The sequence below is a fragment of the Sminthopsis crassicaudata genome, chromosome 2 (assembly GCF_048593235.1).
Source record: "Sminthopsis crassicaudata isolate SCR6 chromosome 2, ASM4859323v1, whole genome shotgun sequence".
NCBI classification, from domain to species: Eukaryota; Metazoa; Chordata; class Mammalia; order Dasyuromorphia; family Dasyuridae; genus Sminthopsis; species Sminthopsis crassicaudata.
Window position 1 is genome coordinate 52,628,381 of NC_133618.1, and position 21,554 is coordinate 52,649,934.

Sequence of the window (21,554 nt, forward strand, 5' to 3'; positions counted from 1 at the left end):
GTATCTTGGATCAGTGACCTACAGAATCTAAAAAGTTGAAATGTAATAACTATAAACCTATAAAATCTTATACTTAGGTCCAAAAATAAACTTTACAAATAAAAGTTACTTTATTAATATGATATGAGTAGAAATTAGTTCCTTTAAAAAACTACATGAGTCTTGGTGGATTATAGCAAACTCAGCATGAGTCAATAATATTATAAGATAACTTAAAAAAAAACCTAAAATCAAATAAAAACTATAGTTGATCTTTTTTTTTCCTCTGGGGCTGGGGTTAAGTGACTTGCCCAGGGTGGCACAGCTAGGAAGTGTTGTGTCTGAGATCAAATTTGAACTCGGTCCTCCTGAATTCAGGGCTGGTGCTCTATCCACTGCGCCACCTAGATGCCCCATCAAATAAAAACTAATGCAATATTAGGTTGTGTTAAGTCAAGAGATGCCTGGTATCCAATCAGAAACAGGCAGGTGATAGCCCTCGCCATACTTCTTCCTGGTAAGACTATGAAGACTATTCAGTTCTGGGCACTAAATTTTAGAAAGGACAACGATAAGCTGGGCAGAATCCAAAGGAAAGAGGCCAGGAAGGGCCATAGGTTTATGTCAAAAGCAGACCAGAGGAAGGAAAAGGGGATACTTAGTTTAATGAAGAGAATGATTTGGGGTTCTTCCAAGTCAACATGGACTATCCTAAGAAAGAGGAATTAGATTTGTTCTCCCTTGCTTGAAACAAAACTAAGAGCCACAGGTGGAAATTGAAAATAGCAAAATATAGGCTTAACTAACAGTGACATAATGGATAGTACAAGGAATAGTCAGGAAGACTTGAATTTAAATTAAGCATTAGACATTGACTAGCTGTGTGATCTTGGGCAAGTCACTTAACCTCATCATCATAATAATAAATTAATCCTACTTCTTAATATTGTGAAGATGAAATAAAATATTTATATAAACAATACATATATATTTACATGCATATATATATATATATATATATTTAGCATAGTGTCTGGCACATCTACAAATGCTTATTCTCTCTTTTACTTTCCCCTAGTAATTAGCATAGCTCTCCTGTCAACTGAGCCATTTTGGGAGGTAGTGAGTTTTCCCCCATTGGAGGTCTTCAATCAGAGCTGGATGATTACTTTGGGCATGTTTTAGAGGGGATTCTTGATCAGGTATGAGTTGGATAAATAGTGGACTCTGAGGATCTTTCTGACATAATAATAATAATTAACATTTAGCCATTTAGAATCTATGATTAACAACTCCATATAGCCTAATGGTCACTGAGGACAACAAAGCACAATGGAACATTGTTATAATTGATTTTTAATGCTAATTGACACATCAAGAAAATACTATATATATTTGGAGGCAGGTAGCATAGTGGATGAAGCACTGGACTTGAAATCAGGAACATTTATGCTCACATTTGGCCTCAGTCATTCAACTGTGTTTTGCTGGGTAAAGTAGGGATAATAATAATAATAATAATAATAATAATAATAATAATAATACCTATTTCCTAGTTTTGTTAGGATAAAAATGATATTTATTGAAGTGCCTTGTAAACCTTGTAACATTATACAAATTCTAGCAATAATAATAATGATAATAATTTTATTCCTTATATTTAGTGTCCTCTGCTTAAGAAAGCTGAGAAGAGGACAGTACATTTTAGACAGATCTCCTTCTTGAATAGTTCAAAGTATTAACTCTGGTCTTAATGTCACTTATATAAACTTAGACAAACGCCTTTCCATCTTTGGGTCCCACTTTTTATTATATATTATGTTGAGACTGGGGCTATGTGATTTCTAGGGTCCCTTTTGGCTCTATCTCCAATGATTGAGCTTGATTACTGTGGTATACTGGAAACAAAGATGGAGTCAGAAGACTTGTGCTCAATATATACTTCTTTTACTAATGAACCATGAGAACTTTGGCAAATCCCTGCCTCTTGGTAAGCCTACGCTTTTTTTTTTTAAAGAGGTTGTACACTATGGTCTTCAAAGGTTCCAATTAGCTCAAAAATTCTGGGATTCTATGAATTGACTGGGTAATAGATCCTGACCATCGTTTCCTTAGAAAATGACCTTGGTGTTGGTCAGAAGAGGTCATGGGACAAAGCTGAATACTTTCTTTGGCTCAAGGATTATCTATATAAACTCCCAGTGATTATCCTTATCTTGTTTTCTATTTATTTGTATACTTTTTCTATTCTCCAGGAAAATAATGATAATGATAATGAACATTAATATAGTGTTCTAATGCTAAAAGCAGTGCCTGCTATATTTTCATCCTGGTATTCCTAGCCTTGCACATGTTAGCCACTCAATAAACATCTGAGAAAATGAATGGAATTGAATTACAAAGCCCTGAGGGGTTTTGAATCTTCAGTGTAGAGACATGGAAACTGAGGCCTGAAGAAACTTGGCCAAGACCACAGAAGGAGTCGAAAGTCTGAGCCAAGGTGAGAGCTCATAACTCTGAGGTTTATGATCTTGGGCTAAGGCTGTTAGACTGGGGCTTAGTCTGTGATGTTGTATATTTCTCTTTAATCACTTAAAAATAAATGAGTCCTTTTATGCAAAAAAAAAGCTTTGGGGAAGGAATTTAATTACTCAAATTTTTCTCTTTACTATTGAAAGAACTGAAAAAATAATTTTTAGCACATAGAGCAAAGGAATTGCCAGAGACTGGTCACTTATAAAGTCTCTCCTTCTCCCTCTCCCTCTCCCTCTCCCCTCCCTTTCCTTCTCCCTCTCCTTTTCCATCTCCCTTTCCCTTTCTTTCCCCCTCTTTTCCTTTTCCTTCTCCTCCCTTTTCTTCTCCCTCTTCCTCTCCCCCTCTCTCCTTCTCTCTCTCTCTTTCTCTTTCTCTCTGTCTCCCTCCCTCCCTCTCCCTCTCCCTCTCTGTCACTTTCTGTTTGTCTGTCTCTCTGTCGCTCCATTCTCTCTTTCTCCTTCTTTCTCTCTCTCTCTCACCCTTTCTCTTTCCTTCTGTTTGACTCTCTCCCTCCCTTTTTCTCTCTCGGCCCTTTCTCTCTCCCTCCTCTCCTCCCTTTCTCTCTCCCTTTTTCTCCATCCCTCTCTCTGTTTCTCTCTGTCTCTGTCTCGTTCTGTCTGTCTCTCCATTCTCTCTCTCTCTGCCTCTGTCTCTTTGTCTCTCTGTCTGTTCCTTGCTGTCTCTTATCTCTGTCTCTGTCTTTCTCTCTGTTTGTCTTTCTCTGTCTTTGTCTCTGTCTCTCTCAGGAAAGTGAGAACTTGAGGATAATCCCAAAGCTATGAATTTTGGATGATTGGAAGAATGGTGGCACAACACTAGCTGCCCAAAGTACATCTCTGAGACTACGGGTTTTGGAGAAGTTGGTCATATATATATATGGGTATAGGAAGTTCCCACAATGGGAATTCCCTAAACTAATATAACCCAAAGCCTGGACATGATTTCCATTCTCCTCTCCCAACTTTTTCATCTGTGTTTGTATTTAAATGTTTTGACCCATCAAATTAAAATACTGATTTTATGTTCAGACTAAAGAATCTTTATGGATTAAAAAAAAAGGATGTCTTAAAATAACTACTGGATGGCAAACATGATTTTGACCAAATCTATAAACCAACTTATAAAGAAAAATCTAAAGCAATTCAAAGCCAAGGACTGTGAGGATGGGGATGAATGTCAACATTTAGCTCTAGGTCAAAATGGCAGGATAAAAATAACATCATCTAAAATCCAAAGACCCAGGTTCAAATTCTGCCTGACAGCCATATAATTATGGGCCTTTCATTGTCCCTAGGCTCAGTATTCTCATCTTTAACCTGAGAGGGTTGGACTGGATGGCCTCTGGTTCTTTCCAGCTATAAACTCATTATGTGATGATTTCTTGTGTGTGTGTGTGTGTGTGTGTGTGTGTGTGTGTACACATGCATTCTTTTCCTCTTGAATGTGTGTTTCTCCCATGTTAACAGTTTATTTTTAAAAGAAAAAAAATATCAGAGAAAACTCCATGGAAGAGTTAAGATGCTGAACTGGGCCTTGTAGGCCCTCCTATCCAGCCTACATGCTTTCCTCCCACTGGGCTTTTTTGCATCAACTTTATGGAACGAGATCATGTTCAGTGGCTGATCCCCAACTGCCCGTGGGTTGGCAAGCTCAGGGGTCCCGGTGATGTCTTTTCAGTGAGAATCAACACAACAAATTCTTTGATGTTGTCAGACTGTGACTTCCCCATTCTCTGCTGGTTGTTTTGCTCTCACTCCTTATGAGGGCAAAGTCACATAGAAATACTGACCTTTTTGGGCAGGCCCTGTGCCAGGTCAAAATCAACCATTGCGACTTAGTCGTGCAGAGCAGACTGTTTGTCCAGTTCTGGCCTATGAGCCAAAGCTATCGCTGATCCAAGAATGGACTGTTTCCTGGTTGGTCCCGGCCTTTTACCTTTTTGTTCTTCCCAAATAATTTCTATTCTTCTGGAGAGCTCTCCAAACAGACCATAACATAGCTTAAAGAGAAATCACAGAATCACAGAGTCACAGAGGAGAGAGTTCAAACTAGGAGACATGTAGTCCAGACTCCTCCTTAGCAGGAATCCCTCCTTTGACATTCCTGAGAAGTGGTGACCCAGCATCTTCACAAATGCCTCCGGTAATAGGAATCCATTAATAAACATGGCAGCTCAGCCCTTTTTTGGATACTTCCAATTTTTAGGATGAATATCTTTAAAATTTGATGAACTTTAAGAAAATAGCAGTTGCTAAGGCAAAGAGGGTCCAAAACTGCCCTTGGGAGTGAAAACATTCCCTTGCCCTCAATAAGAGAGCTTCTGACTGTTTTCCTGAGGCTGGGAATTGGTGGAGGAGTTGTAATTGGAAGCTGGCCCCTGGAGGTTGTATACTGTAGTATCTTGTGATGGAGTTTGAATATGTGGAGGACAGAGCCTCCAGGCATTTTCTCTGGCAGTCCGCCATGCCTGGAACAATCTCCCTTCTCAACTCTACCTACTGGCTTCCCTGGCTCCCTTTAAGTCCCAAATAAAAGCCCAACTTTTACAGAAAGTCTTTCAGAACCTCACTGAATTCTGTCTTTCCTCTCTTATTTATTTTCGATCTATTCTGTCTGTAGCTTATTTGAACATATTTATTTGCTTGATGTCTTGTCCATTAGATTGTGAGCTCCTTGAAGGCAGAGTCTGTCTTTTCTTCCTCTGCTTCTTTATTTTCCTATTCTTCTCCTTGTCTTCCTCCTCCTCCTTCTTCCCTAGTACTTAGCACAGTGCCTGGCACAGAGTAGGCAGGTATTCAGTTGTTGTATTCAATCATGTCTGATTCTTTGTGACCTCATTTAAGGCTTTCTTGGCAAAGATACTGGAGTAGTTTGCCATTTCCTTCCCTAGCTCTTTTGACAGATGAGAATACTGAGGCAAACAGAGGTAAATGACTTGTTCAAGGTCATATAGTAAATATTTGTGGTCAGATTTGAACTTAGATCTTTTTGACTCCAGGTTTAACATTCTATCCACTGTGCCATTTAACTGCTCAATAAATAAAGGCTGATTCACTATTTATTGACTGAAGTGGCCATCACATAAGGGAATATCAGTATTCTTCTGATTTTGGCACTAAGGATGATTGGAAATTGTCCTCAAGGATTTGTAGAGGTTTTGGGGTGTCTCTTTGAATAGACCCCCTTTTATGGAGTGTGGGGAATGATCAAGAATTAAGATAATATGTGGAAAGAGGTGATTTCAGCTGGTCTCCAGCTAGAAGAATGAGCCCAGGGCCTGGGTCTTAGTGCCAGTCTTCATGGTTTGAAGATAACAACCATCTAGTAGGTGTTAATATCTGATTGGCAAAATTAGCCTTGGCAAAATCACCATGAGACCTCTCTGATTTTTCTACCATGTCTTCTTCCTTTTCAACTTCCTGCTAAATGTTGTCTTTATTAAAATATAAGCTCCTTGAGGGTAGGAACTATCTTTTAAAAATATTTATATTTTTATTTGTACTTTTATTTATTAATATGATATATTTATTTATACTCATACTTTTATACTTAGCACAGTTCCTGACATGTTGCCCATAGCAACAAGCACATAACTTGTCGATTGACTGATAATTCTGAGCCTACAAGAGTCTGAAAATAGAAATGAGAGTAAAATGGTAGAACTGGTTTAGCAGTCATGATAGGCTCTGAATCTGGCCTGGGGGATGATGGGAGTATGGAATATTATTTAAATTATCTATTTTCACTATCTCAAGTCAAAGTTCATGAAACTTCAACTGTGATTTTGATTTGGACACTAAGTCAACCCACTGAACCCATTTCCGTGTCTTTGGCCATTCAGTTGGCATCCTGTACATATTGCTTTTTTTCAGTTTATTTTTCAGGTAAAATGTTGACACCCTTTCCACTAAACCTGTCTCATAAAAGCTAGAAATATATTGAGCAAAGGATCCCATTTCCTGGACTCCCCAAGAACGAATACATTCCTGGCTTTCATGAGTGGCCAAGCACTCCAGGGAGGTAATACTGCAAATAATTTTTTGGAATAAATATTTACACTGTATAATTTTTCTTTGATGAAAACATTTCACGGACGAAAAGAGTCAGAAACAAGAATGGCTCAGCTGTATAAAGATAGGGGAATTTATAAATGTGTAGAATGAGGAAAAGAAGGAATAGCAAAATAGGCAAATTAAGTGAAGTCTGAGGATGGCTAATTTGGAAACTCTACTGGGGATCATGAGCTTATTTCCCTGGAGCTCTGAGATAGAAATAGGATATTGCACTTTGGAGGTTGTGATGATACCACAAATTAGTTGGATTTTTTTTGCTATTCAACAGTCAATTTCAAAGAAACTAGAACTTTTCTTGTTCCATTTTGTTAGTGTGTCTTTACTTTTTGGTTAGTTGAGACCAAGCAAATATGATTTTAAGAAGAGTATCTCTGGGGCAACTAGGTAGCATAGTGGATAGAGCACTAGTCCAGAAGTCAGGAGGACCTGAGCTCAAATTTGACCTCAGGCACTTAACACTTCTTGGCTGTGTGACTGGGCAAGACACTAAACCCCAATTGCCTCAGCAAAAAAAGTATATCTCTACATCACTAATGATTCTGCTTCCGATATTCATGTGATTGGATTTAGGGATTTCAAAAGTGGAGCAAAGTGTTTTTGGTTTCTAAGATGCAGATCCTATTACAAGGCTGATTAGTCCTCATGGAATTGTTACATATGAGTGATTATCATCTGAGTATGAATTCAAGCACAACTTGAAATCTCACCATTTAACATCAGGATATTAATTAAATCCTAGGAATCAGAGATGAAATAGTTAGGAAAAGATCTATCTCTAGTTGATGAAAGATTATTTTCATTGGTGCATTTTCAATAGTCAGTAGAAATTTATAGCAGGCAGGTGAATCTTGAATATAGAAATACATTTTGAAAATGTCTTAAATTCCTAGAATTTACAACTGGAAAGGTCCTTAAAATCTATTTAGTCTATACTCCTTGTTCTATAGATGAGGAAACTGAGGTCCAGACAGTAGTGATTGCTTAGGTTTACATAGGAGATCTGGCTCTTGGATTAAAAATCCCACAGGTGCATGGGATCCCTTGGTTTTTCATTATGCCCTACTTCTCCTTTTATTCAACTTCCCAGGAGACTTCTGAGACCACGATGGCCTCTCTTCCATTAGGGAGGAAGTCTAGGCAGCAGAAGGCATCCCACATAGGCTCCATCCAATGGCAGAACTTCCCTTTCTCCCCTTTACATTGAACTTAAAACTGGGGGAAAATCACCAGCTCTTTGCCTTTAATCCATCTTGAGTACAATACAGACCCTCTTCATTTTGGTTTCATCTCTGTCTTTCTTTGCTTCAGTCAAGGATTAGACATGAGTCTTCCTTGACCCTTGCCAGTTGTTAGAGTTTTACTTCTCTGTGTTCTTCTGTGTGTACATTTACTTCTTTGTGTACATCTTGTATTCTCATGAGAGGAACATAAGCTCTTTGAAGGCAGACATTATTCTTTCTATTTTTGTATTTTCAGCAATTAATACTGGGCCTTGCACATAAAAAGCATAGTTAGAAATGAGTATTCTTTTCAGGGAATCTTGAAAAACTCAAAACATTCAGGAATGGATGATTTCAAGCAAATATTACGATGTTCCCTGTTGCCTCCAAATGATGACTTTAAATAAGTTTGTCAAATGCCTTCCTCACAATGGCCCTTTACAGCATGTGATATCAGTATTCTGATAAACACATATATGATAAACACATTTCTAACCTGTGTTTTATAGATGAGAGGCTGAGGTACACAGTGAGCAAGAAATTGTCTAAGACCATATACCTAGGAAACTTCTGACCCAGGATGCACTTAGGTAATTTAATTCCAAGATCTTTTGATCATACTCAGATGAACATATTTGGGAAATGAGAGAGAAAAAGAGCTAATGAAATGATTTATGTATATTTTCTAGTTTATTCAACAAGAAGCTAACTTGTAGAATCAACAAGACAATTGATCAGAAACTGGCATCCCATATCTTATGACCAGTTCCCTCTAGGGATCCTTGAAAAGTGGGAAAGTCTTCCCTCCGTGTTGTCTCAGAGCATCCAAGGGGACAATATTATGCAGTGAGTGAGATGACATTAAAGTATCTTGATTCTTCAGCTCAGGGAACACTTGAGAGTATTAATCAGAAGGTTGACATCCTATAACCTATGGCTATCTCCCTCTAGGGGGCCCATGAAAAGTGAGGCATTCTTCCCTCCTTATTGTCTCAAAGCATCCCAGAAGACATTATCGATCAGTGATGACATTAGAGTATCTTGATTCTTCAGCTCAGGGCAAGCTTGATGTAGTAGAAAGTGGGAATTAAGAGGTTCACTTCCCAATTTCACCATTAACCATGTGTGTGAGAGAGAATTCTTCTGGGCCTCCAATGGCTTTTTTTTATATCTAGGGTTTCTGCCAATCTACAGTGGGGGGGAAAAAGAAATGAGATGTGACTGAATTATTCTTTCCCACCTCTCCATTTTGATGTTGCCTAAATCCTCTCCTGCAGCTCATCCATGCAGGCTGCTTGGCCAGTGGGACCTGAGTTTCCTTTTGCAATTTATTTTCACTCTCACTCGATGGCTGGAAGTACTTCTCTGTTCTTGTCCTATTACAGTGTTCTCTTCATGTAAACACAGGATAGGGGAGCATCCCACTGAGATATTTTTTTCCCTTTTCTAAGATCAGCTGGATGCCTCTGGGTTTTCATAACTAAAATTTCAACTGAACACAGAACAGTGTGTACTACAAGCTAGCCACCAGCCAACTCAGTGAAGGATGGGCCTCTTTTCTTTCTTTTTCTAACTCTTGGAACAGCACCAGCTTTAGTTCCTGGGGTGAGAAGAATTTGAAAGCAGAGGTTGGTGGGATATGTTTTAAAATGCTGGTTGACATGGGCAAAGTCTAATAGGGAGTCAAATGATTTTCGAGTGAATCTGGCTAATATTATTATAGGCTCACAGGATTTTAGGGATGGCTTCCTTCAAGACTCAGCTCAAATCTCACCTTCTTAAAAGGTCTTTTTCCAAATTCCTACATCTGCTAAAGGCTACCTTTCAATATACCTTTCATCTCCCATATATAGATCTAGTATGTATCTTTTTATTTACTTGTTTCCCACATTAGAACAGAAGATTCTTGAAGGCAGGGACCATTTTTGCCTTACTTTCTTTATATACTCAATGATTATTTGGTACACAGTCAGCAATTAATAGCTAGCATTTATAAAGTACCTTAAGATTTGTAAAGTGCTTTACAAAAATTATCTCATTTGATGTTCATAATGACCCGGTGAGGTAGGTGCTATGATTATTCCCATTTTACAGATGAGAAAACTGAGGAAGACAGAAGTTACACATACATTAAATATCAGAGCCTGGGATTTGAATTCAGGTCTTCTTGACCCACTTAATGCCTAATGCTTGTTCACTGACATTGATAGAGATTATGGTTACTTAAGTGAAAAGGGATGATAGAGAAGGTGATCTGAAAGTTACCTGGTTTCATTGATTTTTCTCCTAACCCAGTTAATAAAATTATAGAATATAACAGAAACAGGGAGGTGTTAAAATTTTAATAAACTTCAAAGAAATATTCATATTTTGGTTCATCAAATTTATGGAGTTTATCATTGACTGGCTGAAAGGTGAGTCATGCCTCTTTTTTGTTCAGTAGCGTCCAACCCTTTGTGATCTCGTGTGCCATGTCAAGCCAGGCTCTTCTGTCCTCCAGAATATTGTCCACGGGATTTTCGTGGCAAAGATACTGCAGTGGTTTGCCTTTTCCTTCTTCAGTGGATCACCTTTTGTCACAGCTCTCCACTAGGATCTGGTTCTTTTGGGGAATTCTGCATGGCATTACTCATTGTTCCCATGAACTATTCAAGTCCCTCTGCCATGACAAGGCAGTGATCCAGGAGGGACTCATGTCTCTTAATGTCCTTTTAAAGTCAATATATATTCTCTAAATAGTGATTCCAGGAGAGGAGATAACTATGAAAGAAATGAACTCTGGTTGTTGAGAAGGGGTGCTGGATATGTAAACATGACATATTTAATTTTTTTGTATATCCCATAGTACCAAAGAAGGAGCTATTCATCCTTTGGTGTTCAAGAAATACTCATTAAGTAAATCTCTCTTTTTTTTTCTTTTAATGGCAACAGTGGCTACCTTTATAGATCTTTATTGCTTTATACAAAGTAACTAAGTACTATATATGTTATATGTATACAAATTTCAGATTTATATTGTTTTATCTTGGAGCATCGTCTTGGATGAATAAATGAAAAAGCAGTTATTAAATGCTTAACGTGTGCCAAAGACTGTGCTATGTACCCTGGAATCATAAATTTAAAAGCCAGGCAATTCTTGACCTTAATGGGCTTACATTTTTTTTAATTGAAGCTTTTATTTTCAAAACGTGTGCAAGGATAATTTTTCAACCTTGAGCCTTGCAAAACCTTGTGTTCTAATTCCCCTTGCCTAGATGGCAAATAATCCAAAACATGTTAAACTTTACATTCTAATAGAAGGAGAAAACAGGCATAAGAAAATGGTCAGGGGATGGGACCTTCAGGAAGAGAGTTTGAAATCCTTTTCTATGTATAGTTTCTATGAACTCTTGGACTAAGAGTTCAGGGAGATTTTGTGCCTCTTCTACTTATTGTTATTCACAACAACATCCACTGTGTAGGATCACGTAAGTGAAAGTAAGAGTGATGGAGATGAATGAATGTAAAATGGTACTCATTTCAAAAAAATTATATAGGGTGATTAGGGAGCCCCTTAGTGCATAGAGTACTGAGCTTAGAGCCAGGAAGATTCATCCACCTGAGTTCAAATGTGAGCCCTTAACACTTATTAGTGGTCAAGTCACTTCACTCTGTTTGCCTCAGTTTCCTCATCTGTCAAATGAGTTGAAGAAGAAAATGACAAACTATTCTAGTATCTTTGCCAAAAAAATAAAACCACAAAGAGTTGGACACAACTGAAAACAACAGAACAACATAATAATGACACCTGCCTCATAGGGTTTTAGTGAGGATTGCATGAAAATGCTTGTAAAATACTTTGAAGATCTAAAAATATCATATAAATATGATCAATTATCATATATTATTATAATATTATGATGTCACTATAACATTATCATATAATATGATATATATTATTATAGAAAGATCACTGGATTTGAATTCAGGTGATCTGGGACTGAAACTCAGCTCTATTCTTTGTTGTCTGTATGACCTTGCATAATTTATTATTTCCCTTATCTGCATCTTAGTTTCTTTTTAAAAAATGTTATTTTTATTTTCAGTTCAAGTTTTCTCCCTTTCTCTTTCCCTCCCCTACCCTTCAAGAAAGCAAAAAAATTATGTTAAATTACTATTTGTTATATTTAACATTTATTTTATAATGTATATTATATCATCAATTTTATTATATATTTATATATTGAGGTTATATTATTATAATACATATAAAGTCATACAAAACATATTTCTATATTAGCCATGTTGGGAAAAATGGCAAAAAAAAACAAAGGCAAAAAAATATCCTTCAATTCTACATTCAGTGTTCACCAATTCTTTCTCTGGAGGTATATAGAATTTTTCATTCTAAGTCCTTGGATGATTGTATTGCTGAGAATAAGTGTATAGTTAATCATTATACAGTATTGCTATTACTGTATACAGTTTTCTCTAGGTTCTGCTTTTTTCATCTTTATCAATTCATATAAATCTTCCTAAGTTTTTCTAAAACTGTCTACCTTATGATTTCTCATAACATAATCATATTCCATCACAATCATATACTTCAGCTTCTCCAGACATTCTCCAAATGAGGGACATCCCCTCAGTTTCCAGGTCTTTTCTAGTATAAGAAAAATTGCCATAAATATTTTTGTACAAATAGGCCCTTTTCCTTTGATCTCTTTGGAATATAGATCTAATAGTGATATTGCTAAGTCAAAAGGTCTGCATAGTTTTTACTCCTTTGGGCATAGTTCCAAATTATTCTCTAGAGTGGTTGGATCAGTTCACAACCCCACTAACAATGCATCAGTGTCCTTATTTTTCCATATTCCCTTCAGCATTTATTATTTTCCTATTTTGTCATCTTAGCCAATTTGATGGGTGGGAGATGGCTCCTCAGAGTTATTTTTATTTTCATTTCTCTAGTTATTAGTGATTCGGGATAATTTTTTTTAACATGACTACTGATAACTTTAATTTCTTTTTTTTGGAAAACTATCTATTTAAATCCTTTGACCATTTATCAACTGAGGAATGGCTCTTATATTTATAAATTTGGCTCCACTCTTTATATATTTGAGAAATAAGACCTCTATAAGAAAATTTTGCTTCTTGCTTTCCTTCTAATTTTGCTTACTTTGGTTTTGTTTGTACAAACCCTTTTAAATTTAATGTAATCAAAATTATCCGTTTTACCTTCCATGATTCTTCCTGTCTCTAATTTAATCATGATCTGTTCCCCCCTCCATAAATCTGACAGGTAATGTTTTCTGTGCTTCCCTAATGTGTTTATATTGTCACTCTGTGTCTAAACCATGTACCTATTTTGAGTTTATCTTTGCATATAGTGTGAAATGTTGTTTTTGCATTTCAGTTTCAACTCTAAAATGACCTTGAAGACCCCTTCCAGTTCTATAAATCCTATTGCTTGCTCAATTGTATCAACATATGTTGTACAATTAATTGGATCATATTTCTTGAACCAAAACACTGGGGAATCAAATTAAAAATATTTCTATATTCTGATTAGAGGAGAAATTATGGAGTCCATATTCACTTTCTCAGCTTAATTTATTAAAAAAGGATAAAAAAATCTATGTGGTTGTTTAAATAAAAGCAGAGACTAATCCCTCATCTCATATGGAGTTAGCATAGGTTTGGTTAGTACATATATTCAATTCCATTTATGAACATGGACTAATATTTCTTTATAGAAAGCTATACTATTTTCAGAAGCATTTCAGACAAACATCCTAAGAAGACTTAGCAGGCTCAATATGTTTGTCTTGGAATCAGACCTCATTTCTAATTAACCTAGTCTTCAGCAGTCTGTCAGAGAATGCAGTTACCTGCCAATTTTCACACCTAAGGAAAAAAAATTATTCCCAATAAAATTTTCCTTAAAAAATCCACTCACTTTTACCACTAGGAAATTCCCAACATATTTAAGTCAGTCTCTCTCCACTAACACACACAAAACTAACATCCAGATTCCCAAACCTCTCTTTGGAGAGGCCAATGTAAAGAGAAACCATTTTAATTGACATTTACTTTTCAGCCAGAAATAAAAGCAAAGATTCAATGGGAATGCATAATTGGAAATTTAATGAATCTGTCTTTTGGTTTGGAATTAATTTAAGTCAGTCAATAAGCATTTATTAAACTCCTACTCTATTCCAGACATTCTGTTAAGTGCTAGGGGATACAAAGAAAGGCAAAAGATTCTTGCCCTCAAGGAGATCACAATCTAAAGGGTGAGACAATGCAAATTACAAACAAGATAGATTCAAGATAAATTGGAGATAATCTGTATAATTATTTTAAAATAGCACCCAGTGGGGAAGTAAGAAATTCAAGATTTTAGCTTTTGGAGGTTGTCAAGTACCTTTGATTTCATCTGGTCTAATACTCCTATTTAAACAGATGAAAAATGAGGATCAGAAAAAGAAAGTGGTTCATTTAACTCATATAACTAGACAGAGTATATTTGATTCAACTCAGAAATATTTACAGATAACTTAAAATATAATTAGAAATCTGATTCTTTTCTAGGATTTTTTTATTTTCTTGTATCTCTAACATCAAATTCTTCTATTCAATATCTTACTTAGTTGAATGGGATCTTTTCCTCTTAAGTCTATTCATATGGAAGTAGTGATCATATCAGAAGGTATGATCGTAAATTATTAGAATTAGACATCCTGGCATGTTAGAGCAAAGTTTCTTAAAATGTGGGTCATGACCTCATAACTGAATGTGAGGGTTGTGAAATTATGATTTATTATCAATAAATGTTTGATTTGCAAACTGATTTTATATACCTATCTATCTGGGGTCATGTAAAAATTTCTCAGGCAAAAAAAAAGCTGCATACAGGGGAAAAAGTTTAAGATGTCCTGTTAGAGACTTTAGGGTGTAGAATAACCAGCAAAGTACCTTAGAGACCAGTCAGTCCAGTCTCTTGTCTAAGTGAGGAAAAGTAGCTTGTCAAAGATAACACAATGGGTTGACCATAGAATTGTGTCTATAATCCAAGGTCCAATGATTTAAAAAACTATGCTCTTTTTTCTTGTGTGTGTGCATGCTCTCTCTTCTTTTTTTTGCTTATTCCATCTTTCTCATTATTTTTCTTTCTTCCTCTTTCTGTATCTTTCTCATTCTTTCTTTCCCTTCTCTAACCCTCCTACTCTTTCTCTTTGTCTCTTACTGCACTCTTTTTTTCTCAGTCTCTTTTGTCTTATTATTCCTCTTTTCTCTATTTCTTTTTCATTGTTTCTCTCATCTTATGATTCACTAATTTAAATCATTATGTCTGCTAATGATCAGAACACAGCACAACCTTTAACTGACAGAAAGCTGATATTGGTATTAAAGAATGATGATTATAAAAACATTGCCTTCTGACTTCAAGCCATAACAAAATTTTACAATGTTTAGAAAATTGTCTTTGATGGCATGTTTATTTATTACTATCTGGTTTTGTGCAAGAGGTTACTGGGATTAAGCATGGATTTTTTTTTAATTTGAATGAGGGTCTAGTAATATGAGAAGTGACAGAGTGAAGTATTATTCACCATAAAAAAGCTGAGAATTGCCTTATAGTCTATACCAATGCTGTGTTCTACATCAGCATTTTCCCCTATATTGTTGCTGTACTGGTACTGTAGTCTACACTGGCATTGTATTCTATATCAGTATGGTAATCTAGACTGATATTATTCCCTCTACACTGGCCCTGTGCTACACAATGGTGTTATAGTCTACACTGACATTGTTCTCTATACCAATAATTTTCACACTTTTTGGTTTCATGATGCCTTTATACTCTTAAAATTATGGAGAACTCTCCAAAGAGATTTTGTTTATGTGGGCTATATTTATTGATATTTCCCCATTTAGAAATTAAAAGTCAGCATTATTTTGAATATAATTTTGACTTCAATGATCTCCTGAATATTTATTGGTCCCTGGATCACATTTTGAGAACGGCTGCTCTACACCAATCAGAATACATCTGATTATTTTTTTCTCTCAAAAATTTGTCCCCAGGCAAAATGTTGCCATTTTTAGAGGAAAAGAATTTCAAATTTTGGCTTTTGTTTTATGGAAAATAGTGAAAAATTTGAGGGAGGATTACAGAATCATGTCCAGTTAAAACACTGAGAGAAGAGACTCTTGTTAGCACATGGCTTTGTATATGGGAAGTGCTTAACATGTATTTCTTCGGTGAATAATTAAGTGAAAGAGAGACATTGACTATCTGGGCCATACTCAGAAAAGGGAGACCATAGGGAAAAAATAAATGAATGAAAGACACTGACAATTGGGTCTTATTCAGACAAGGATGAGGAAGAGACTGGAAACCATGTCGTATGAGGACCAATTGAAGGAATTGGGAACAGTTAGCCCAGAAAAGACTAAGGCACAACATGATAGAGACAGCTGCATGGCTTAGTGGACAGTGTTAGATTCGAAGTCAGAAAGAATCTTATGAGACACTGTACTAACTATATATGACCATGGGCAAGTCTTTTAACCTCTGCCTGCCTCAATTTCCTTATAGCATAAAATGGAGATCATAATAGCACCTATCTCCCAGGACTGTTGTGAAAATAGGAAAAGATTATATTTGCAAAGCTCTTTGGCAATCTTAAAGGCTAACAAATGTTAGCTATACAATTGCATCCAGAGAGAGAACTATGGACAGTAAATGTGAATTGAAGCATCATATTTTTACCTTTTTCTTTGTTGTTTTCTTTCTTATGATTTTTTCCCCTTTTGTTTTTTTCTTGTACAACATGACAAATTTGGAAACATGTTTAAAAGGACTGAACATATTTAACCTATATCAGCTTGCTTGCTATCTTGGGGAGAGAGAAAGTGAGGGAGGGAGAAAGAAAAATTTAGAACATAATGATTTATAAAAATGAATGTTGAAAACTATCTTTGCATGTATTTGGAAAAATAAAATAATATTAAATAATGTTAAAAATAAAAAAAATTGGCTCTAATTATTTTAACTGTTTTAAAATATTTGAAGACTTTGAGTAAGAAGAAGCAGATTTGTTTTCTGTGTCTACAAGAGAAGGATAAGCTCAGCATAAGGGGAAGCTTTCTTTTTTTTCTTTTCTTTTTTTTTCTTTTTGCTGAGGCAATTGGGATTAAATGACTCGCCCAAGGTCACATAGCCAGGAAGTGTTAAGTGTCTGAGGTCACATTTGAACTCAGGTCCTCCTGATTTCAGGCTAGTGCTCTATCCACTGCACCACCTAGCTTCCCCTCTTTTTCTTTCCACTACATATTAAAACAATTTTTAACATTAAAAAGTTTTGAATTTCAAATTCTAGCCCTTCCCTTCTCTCTCTGAGGCAGTAAACAATCTGACATAGGTCATATATATCAATCATGTAAAACATTTCTCTAGTAGTCATTTTGTACAAGAAAACTCAAACAAAAACAAAAAGAGAAAGGAAGAAAAAAATGAAAAATATTATTATACTTTGTTCTCTATTCAGATTTCAGTTTTTTCTCTGGAAGTGGATGACATTTTTCCTTATGAGTCCTTTGGAATTGTCTTGGATCATTGTATGACTAAATCATTCACATTTATTTATCACACCATATTGCTGTTACTATGTACAATGGTCTCCCAGTTGTGTTCACTTCACTTTGTATCAATTCATGTAAATCATAAAGGAGAGCTTTCTAATAGTTGGAGTTGTCTGAAAACAGAACAGGGTATTTCATGAGACTGAAGGGCCAGTGGCAGAAGACATGAATTTCATGTTTTAGGAATTGCAAAGCACTTTGCAGAATGATTGCCCACAATCACATAACTACTAAGAGTCCAAGATATAATTCACGTCAAAATATTTATGGCTGCAAGTTTAGAATGCCAACATTTCTTCCTCAATAGTATTTTGTTTTTCCAAATATACATGTAAAGCTAGTTACAGAAATAGATTTATTTCTGTAAGATTTTGTGTCCAAGTTTTTCTTCTTCCCTTCCTTTCCTCTCCCCTACCCCAAGACAGCAAACAATCTGATATAGGTTAAATATATGCAATCCTTCTAAACATGTTTCCATTATTTTTCATATCGTGTAAGAAAAATCAAACCAAAAAGAAAAAAAAAACTCATGAGAAAGGAAAAGAAAGCAAGCAAGCAAACAAAAAAGGTGAAATACTATGCTTTGATTTACATTCAGTCTCCTCAGGTTTTTCTCTGGGTGTTGATGGCATTTTCCATCCCAAGTCTATTGGAATTGTTTTGAATCATCACATTGCAGAGAAAAGCCAAGTTCTTCACAACTGATCATCACTTAATCTTCTTGTTACTATGTACAATGTTCTCCTAGTTCTGCTCACTTTATTCAACATCAATTCATATAAGTCTTTCCGGCTTTTCTGAAATCAGGCTGCTCATCATTTTTTATAAAACAATATTTCATTACATTCATATGCCATAACGTATTCAGCCCTTCCTCAATTGCTGAGCATCCTCATCCACTTTCCAGTTCTTTGTCACTACAAAAAGAGCTGTTACAAACATTTTTGTATATGTGGGTCCTTTTCCCTCTTTTATGATCTCTTTGGGATTCAGACCCAATAGTGCCAACTGGATCAAAGGGTATGTAGAGTTCTATAGCCCTTTGGGCATAGTTCCAAATTGCTCTTCAGCAATTTGGTTGGATCATTTCACAACTCCACCAACAATGTATCAGTGTCCCAGTTTTCCCATATCCCCTCGAACATTTATTGGTCTCTTTTCCTGTCATTTTAGCCAATATGAGAGGTTTGAAGTGGTACCTCAGAGTTGTCTTAATTTGCATTTCTCTAAGCAAAAATGATTTAGAGCATTTTTTTCATATAACTACAAATGGTTTTAATTTCTTCATCTGAAAAATTGTTCATATCCTTTTACTATTTATCAATTGGTGAATGACTTAAATAGAATGCTAACTTTTCAATGTTACCTTGTCTCTCAAGGGACTGAGTCCCAAAGGATTCACACAGAGGATAGTTGACTTTCTTCTGGAAACTCTGGAAAGGGGTATTTTTTTGGAGTAAAGATGACAGGACTGGATATTTTTGAAATTTCCTTGCAGCTCTAAGATATGGTGATCTCAGGGATTAGTAGTCTGGACACTAGAGGCTCCATATACTCAAAGAGCGGTAGGACTGGGGTATTTCTAATTTCTCCTACCAAAACCTGAAAAAATGTGATATATTCTCTAGAAGGCTTGAGGATAATCCTCAAAACAAAACAATCTTACTTCTAGAAAATAGAAAAATGTTTCACAGGGTAGCTAGATGGTACAGTAGATAGGTCCTCCTGACTTCAGGGCCAGTACTCTGAGTTCAAATGTGGCCTCAGACACAATACTTTGGAGCTGTGTGACTTTGGGCAAGTCATTTAACCCCAATTGCCCCAGGGGAAAAAAGAAAACTGTTTTGCTTGTTTCCCCCTTTAATTCTGTTCATTACTTCAGAACAAAAATGGGTACAAATCACTTACTACTACCAATAGTCTTAATTCTTTTGCTCTAGGAGCAAAGTATGTATTATTTCTAGGATTATGAAATATATCAGCTTAAAGAATGGAATTATCAGAGAAGTGAAATGCTGTTGTGAAAAGGGCATTGAATTGGGAACCTTTGTGTTCTAGTTCCAATTATACCGCTAATCTGGGACAAGCTACTTCCTTGATCTAAGCCTTAGTTACCGAGCAGGGACTTCTGGTAAAAAGACCGTTAGGGTCCCTTCTAATTGCAAAAAACACAAAAAAATGGGTTTTCTTTAGGTAGGAGCAATTTTTGGACCTCGTGGAGCTGGGTTTCAGTCAAACCCAAACTTATGCGTCAGAAGTCACCTCAGTGATGGTCATGAGTCATGCCCCCACCTTCCTGAGCCACTCTCCAGAACGTAAAATGCTTTCCCTTATTTTTAGCTCCATAACTCCAAGGAATGAATCTTTTCTTCATGGTGTGGAGTTTCTCCTACCAAAGCACATTTATATGATCCAGGGTATATAAATTTGGCTACAGGTGAAATTTGACGACTGCCAGGCAAGTCAGTGGTTTCTGAAGGAACAAAACGGGAAATTTCACAGGCCTGGAACGAGGTAGAGATTTTTTTTTCCTCTCCCAAACATTTGTCCCCAGGCAAAATGTTGCCACTTTCATAGGAAAAACGGTTTCAAATATTGGCTTTTGTTTTTATGGAAAACGGTGAAAAATTTGAGGGAAAACCACAGAATCCTTTGCTTTTATTGAAACCACAAAAACTTGATTTTTCACCAGTTTTGCTGAGGGCTGAAATTTCTTCTTTGAAAGGCTTTACTTTTTATTTTCTTTTTTTAATATCTCCTGAGAGGCTAATGAAAGGTTTTTCTGTTCCCTCTGCAGCACTGACCCTGGTCATGCCAAATCTTGACGCAGAAGAATAATTTACACGCCCCAATATTGCCAGTTGGGGACTTCTTCATGTTCAAATCACCAGACACCGGGCCCGACTCCTCCTGATACGAATGCAGGCAGGATGCCCGTGGAAACTGGGGAGCATTTACCTGGGAAAGGCCCATGGGGATTGCCTCGACCTCAATAAAATCATTGAACCTGACTTTGCTTTCCCACTCGCTTTTTTTCTCTATTGCCCCTTATTCTTACTCTCCGCCTCCAGCCTCTTCCTGAAAAAATGGAAAATTCTATTTGCATAGATGCTGCTTTTGCCAGTGAGTAAAGGAATGCTGGACACCCTGCCCAATTCGATGAATTAATTGGTTCTCCCCACCCCCCACCCCCTGGTGGCTGCAGTGGGCAAAACAAGTAAAGGCTGTGCTCAGGTCACCCCTGCTGAGAGTCACCCTTTGCATATCTTACAATGACCACTCTGTAGGCCTGGGCATGGGTTTGACTTCTTAATAGGCATTTTATTTTGTAATAAAACAACTCGGGGGGAACTCTCCCGCATAGTGAAACTGAGACGCTTTAAAGCGACCAGGAGGCGAGCCACATCACGTATGACTTGCTCAAGGTTTTCTGTAACCAAATCCCGTGTTCTAACCCTTTGGGGCATCCTGAGACCATTAGGAGGGTGTCACTCAGCAAGGGTTAGCCTTGGTGCTCTGAAGGACTTCATTTACCATAGATAAAGTCATCCCTCGGATCCAATTACTCTGACCTACTACCACTTCCTTGGCAATAACCAATTTGCCGAATGAGTGAGTTAACCATAGACACGATCCTTTCTGTTCTCTGTCACTCCTGTTTATAAGGTGCTAGGAGTTGAGGTGAGAAGGGACCTTTGAAGGTATCTTTTTTCACTGTTTCTTTTTTAGAGATGAGCAAACTGAGATTGAGGGACAGAGAAAGTGTTTGCTCATTTCCAACATCGTAAATATTCTGCTCTATGGCTACTACCTTTCTTTAAATTTACACGTGGGGGCAGCTAGGTAGTGCAGTGAATAGAGCACCAGCCCCAAAGTCAGGAGGACCTGAGATCACATGTGATCCTGAGATCACATTAAACACTTCCTAGCTGTGTGACCCTGGGCAAGTCACTTAACTCCAATTGTCTCAGGAAAAAAAATTACATGGGGGAAAAGTAGATTGAGAGTTCATATATGTGTATTTTAGCAGTCAACTCAAGAGTCTAAAGAATGAGTATCTAGGACTTAGCACAATGTCTGACATGCAGTGGGTATTCAGACAATACTCCTTGAT

General features: G+C 36.7%; 1 protein-coding gene across 5 annotated transcripts in view; it reads left to right on the plus strand.

Annotated features, from left to right (window-relative positions):
* Positions 1-20,451, plus strand: part of LOC141553203 (vomeronasal type-1 receptor 3-like) — a 58,240-nt gene extending 37,789 nt beyond the window's left edge. For 3 of the 5 annotated variants that reach the window (XR_012485314.1, XR_012485312.1, XR_012485313.1), the window contains exons 3-5: positions 2,322-2,479; positions 6,387-6,534; positions 20,238-20,451. Coding sequence is in view for 2 of the 5 variants with exons in the window: in XM_074285015.1 (XP_074141116.1) it covers positions 2,235-2,264 (30 nt within the window). In the remaining 3 variants the exon portion in view is untranslated. Of the gene's footprint in view, positions 1-2,234; positions 2,480-6,386; positions 6,535-20,237 lie in introns of all 5 variants that reach the window. The other 2 variants (XM_074285015.1, XM_074285016.1) reach the window with 2 other exon arrangements.
* Positions 20,452-21,554: the final 1,103 nt, after the last annotated feature.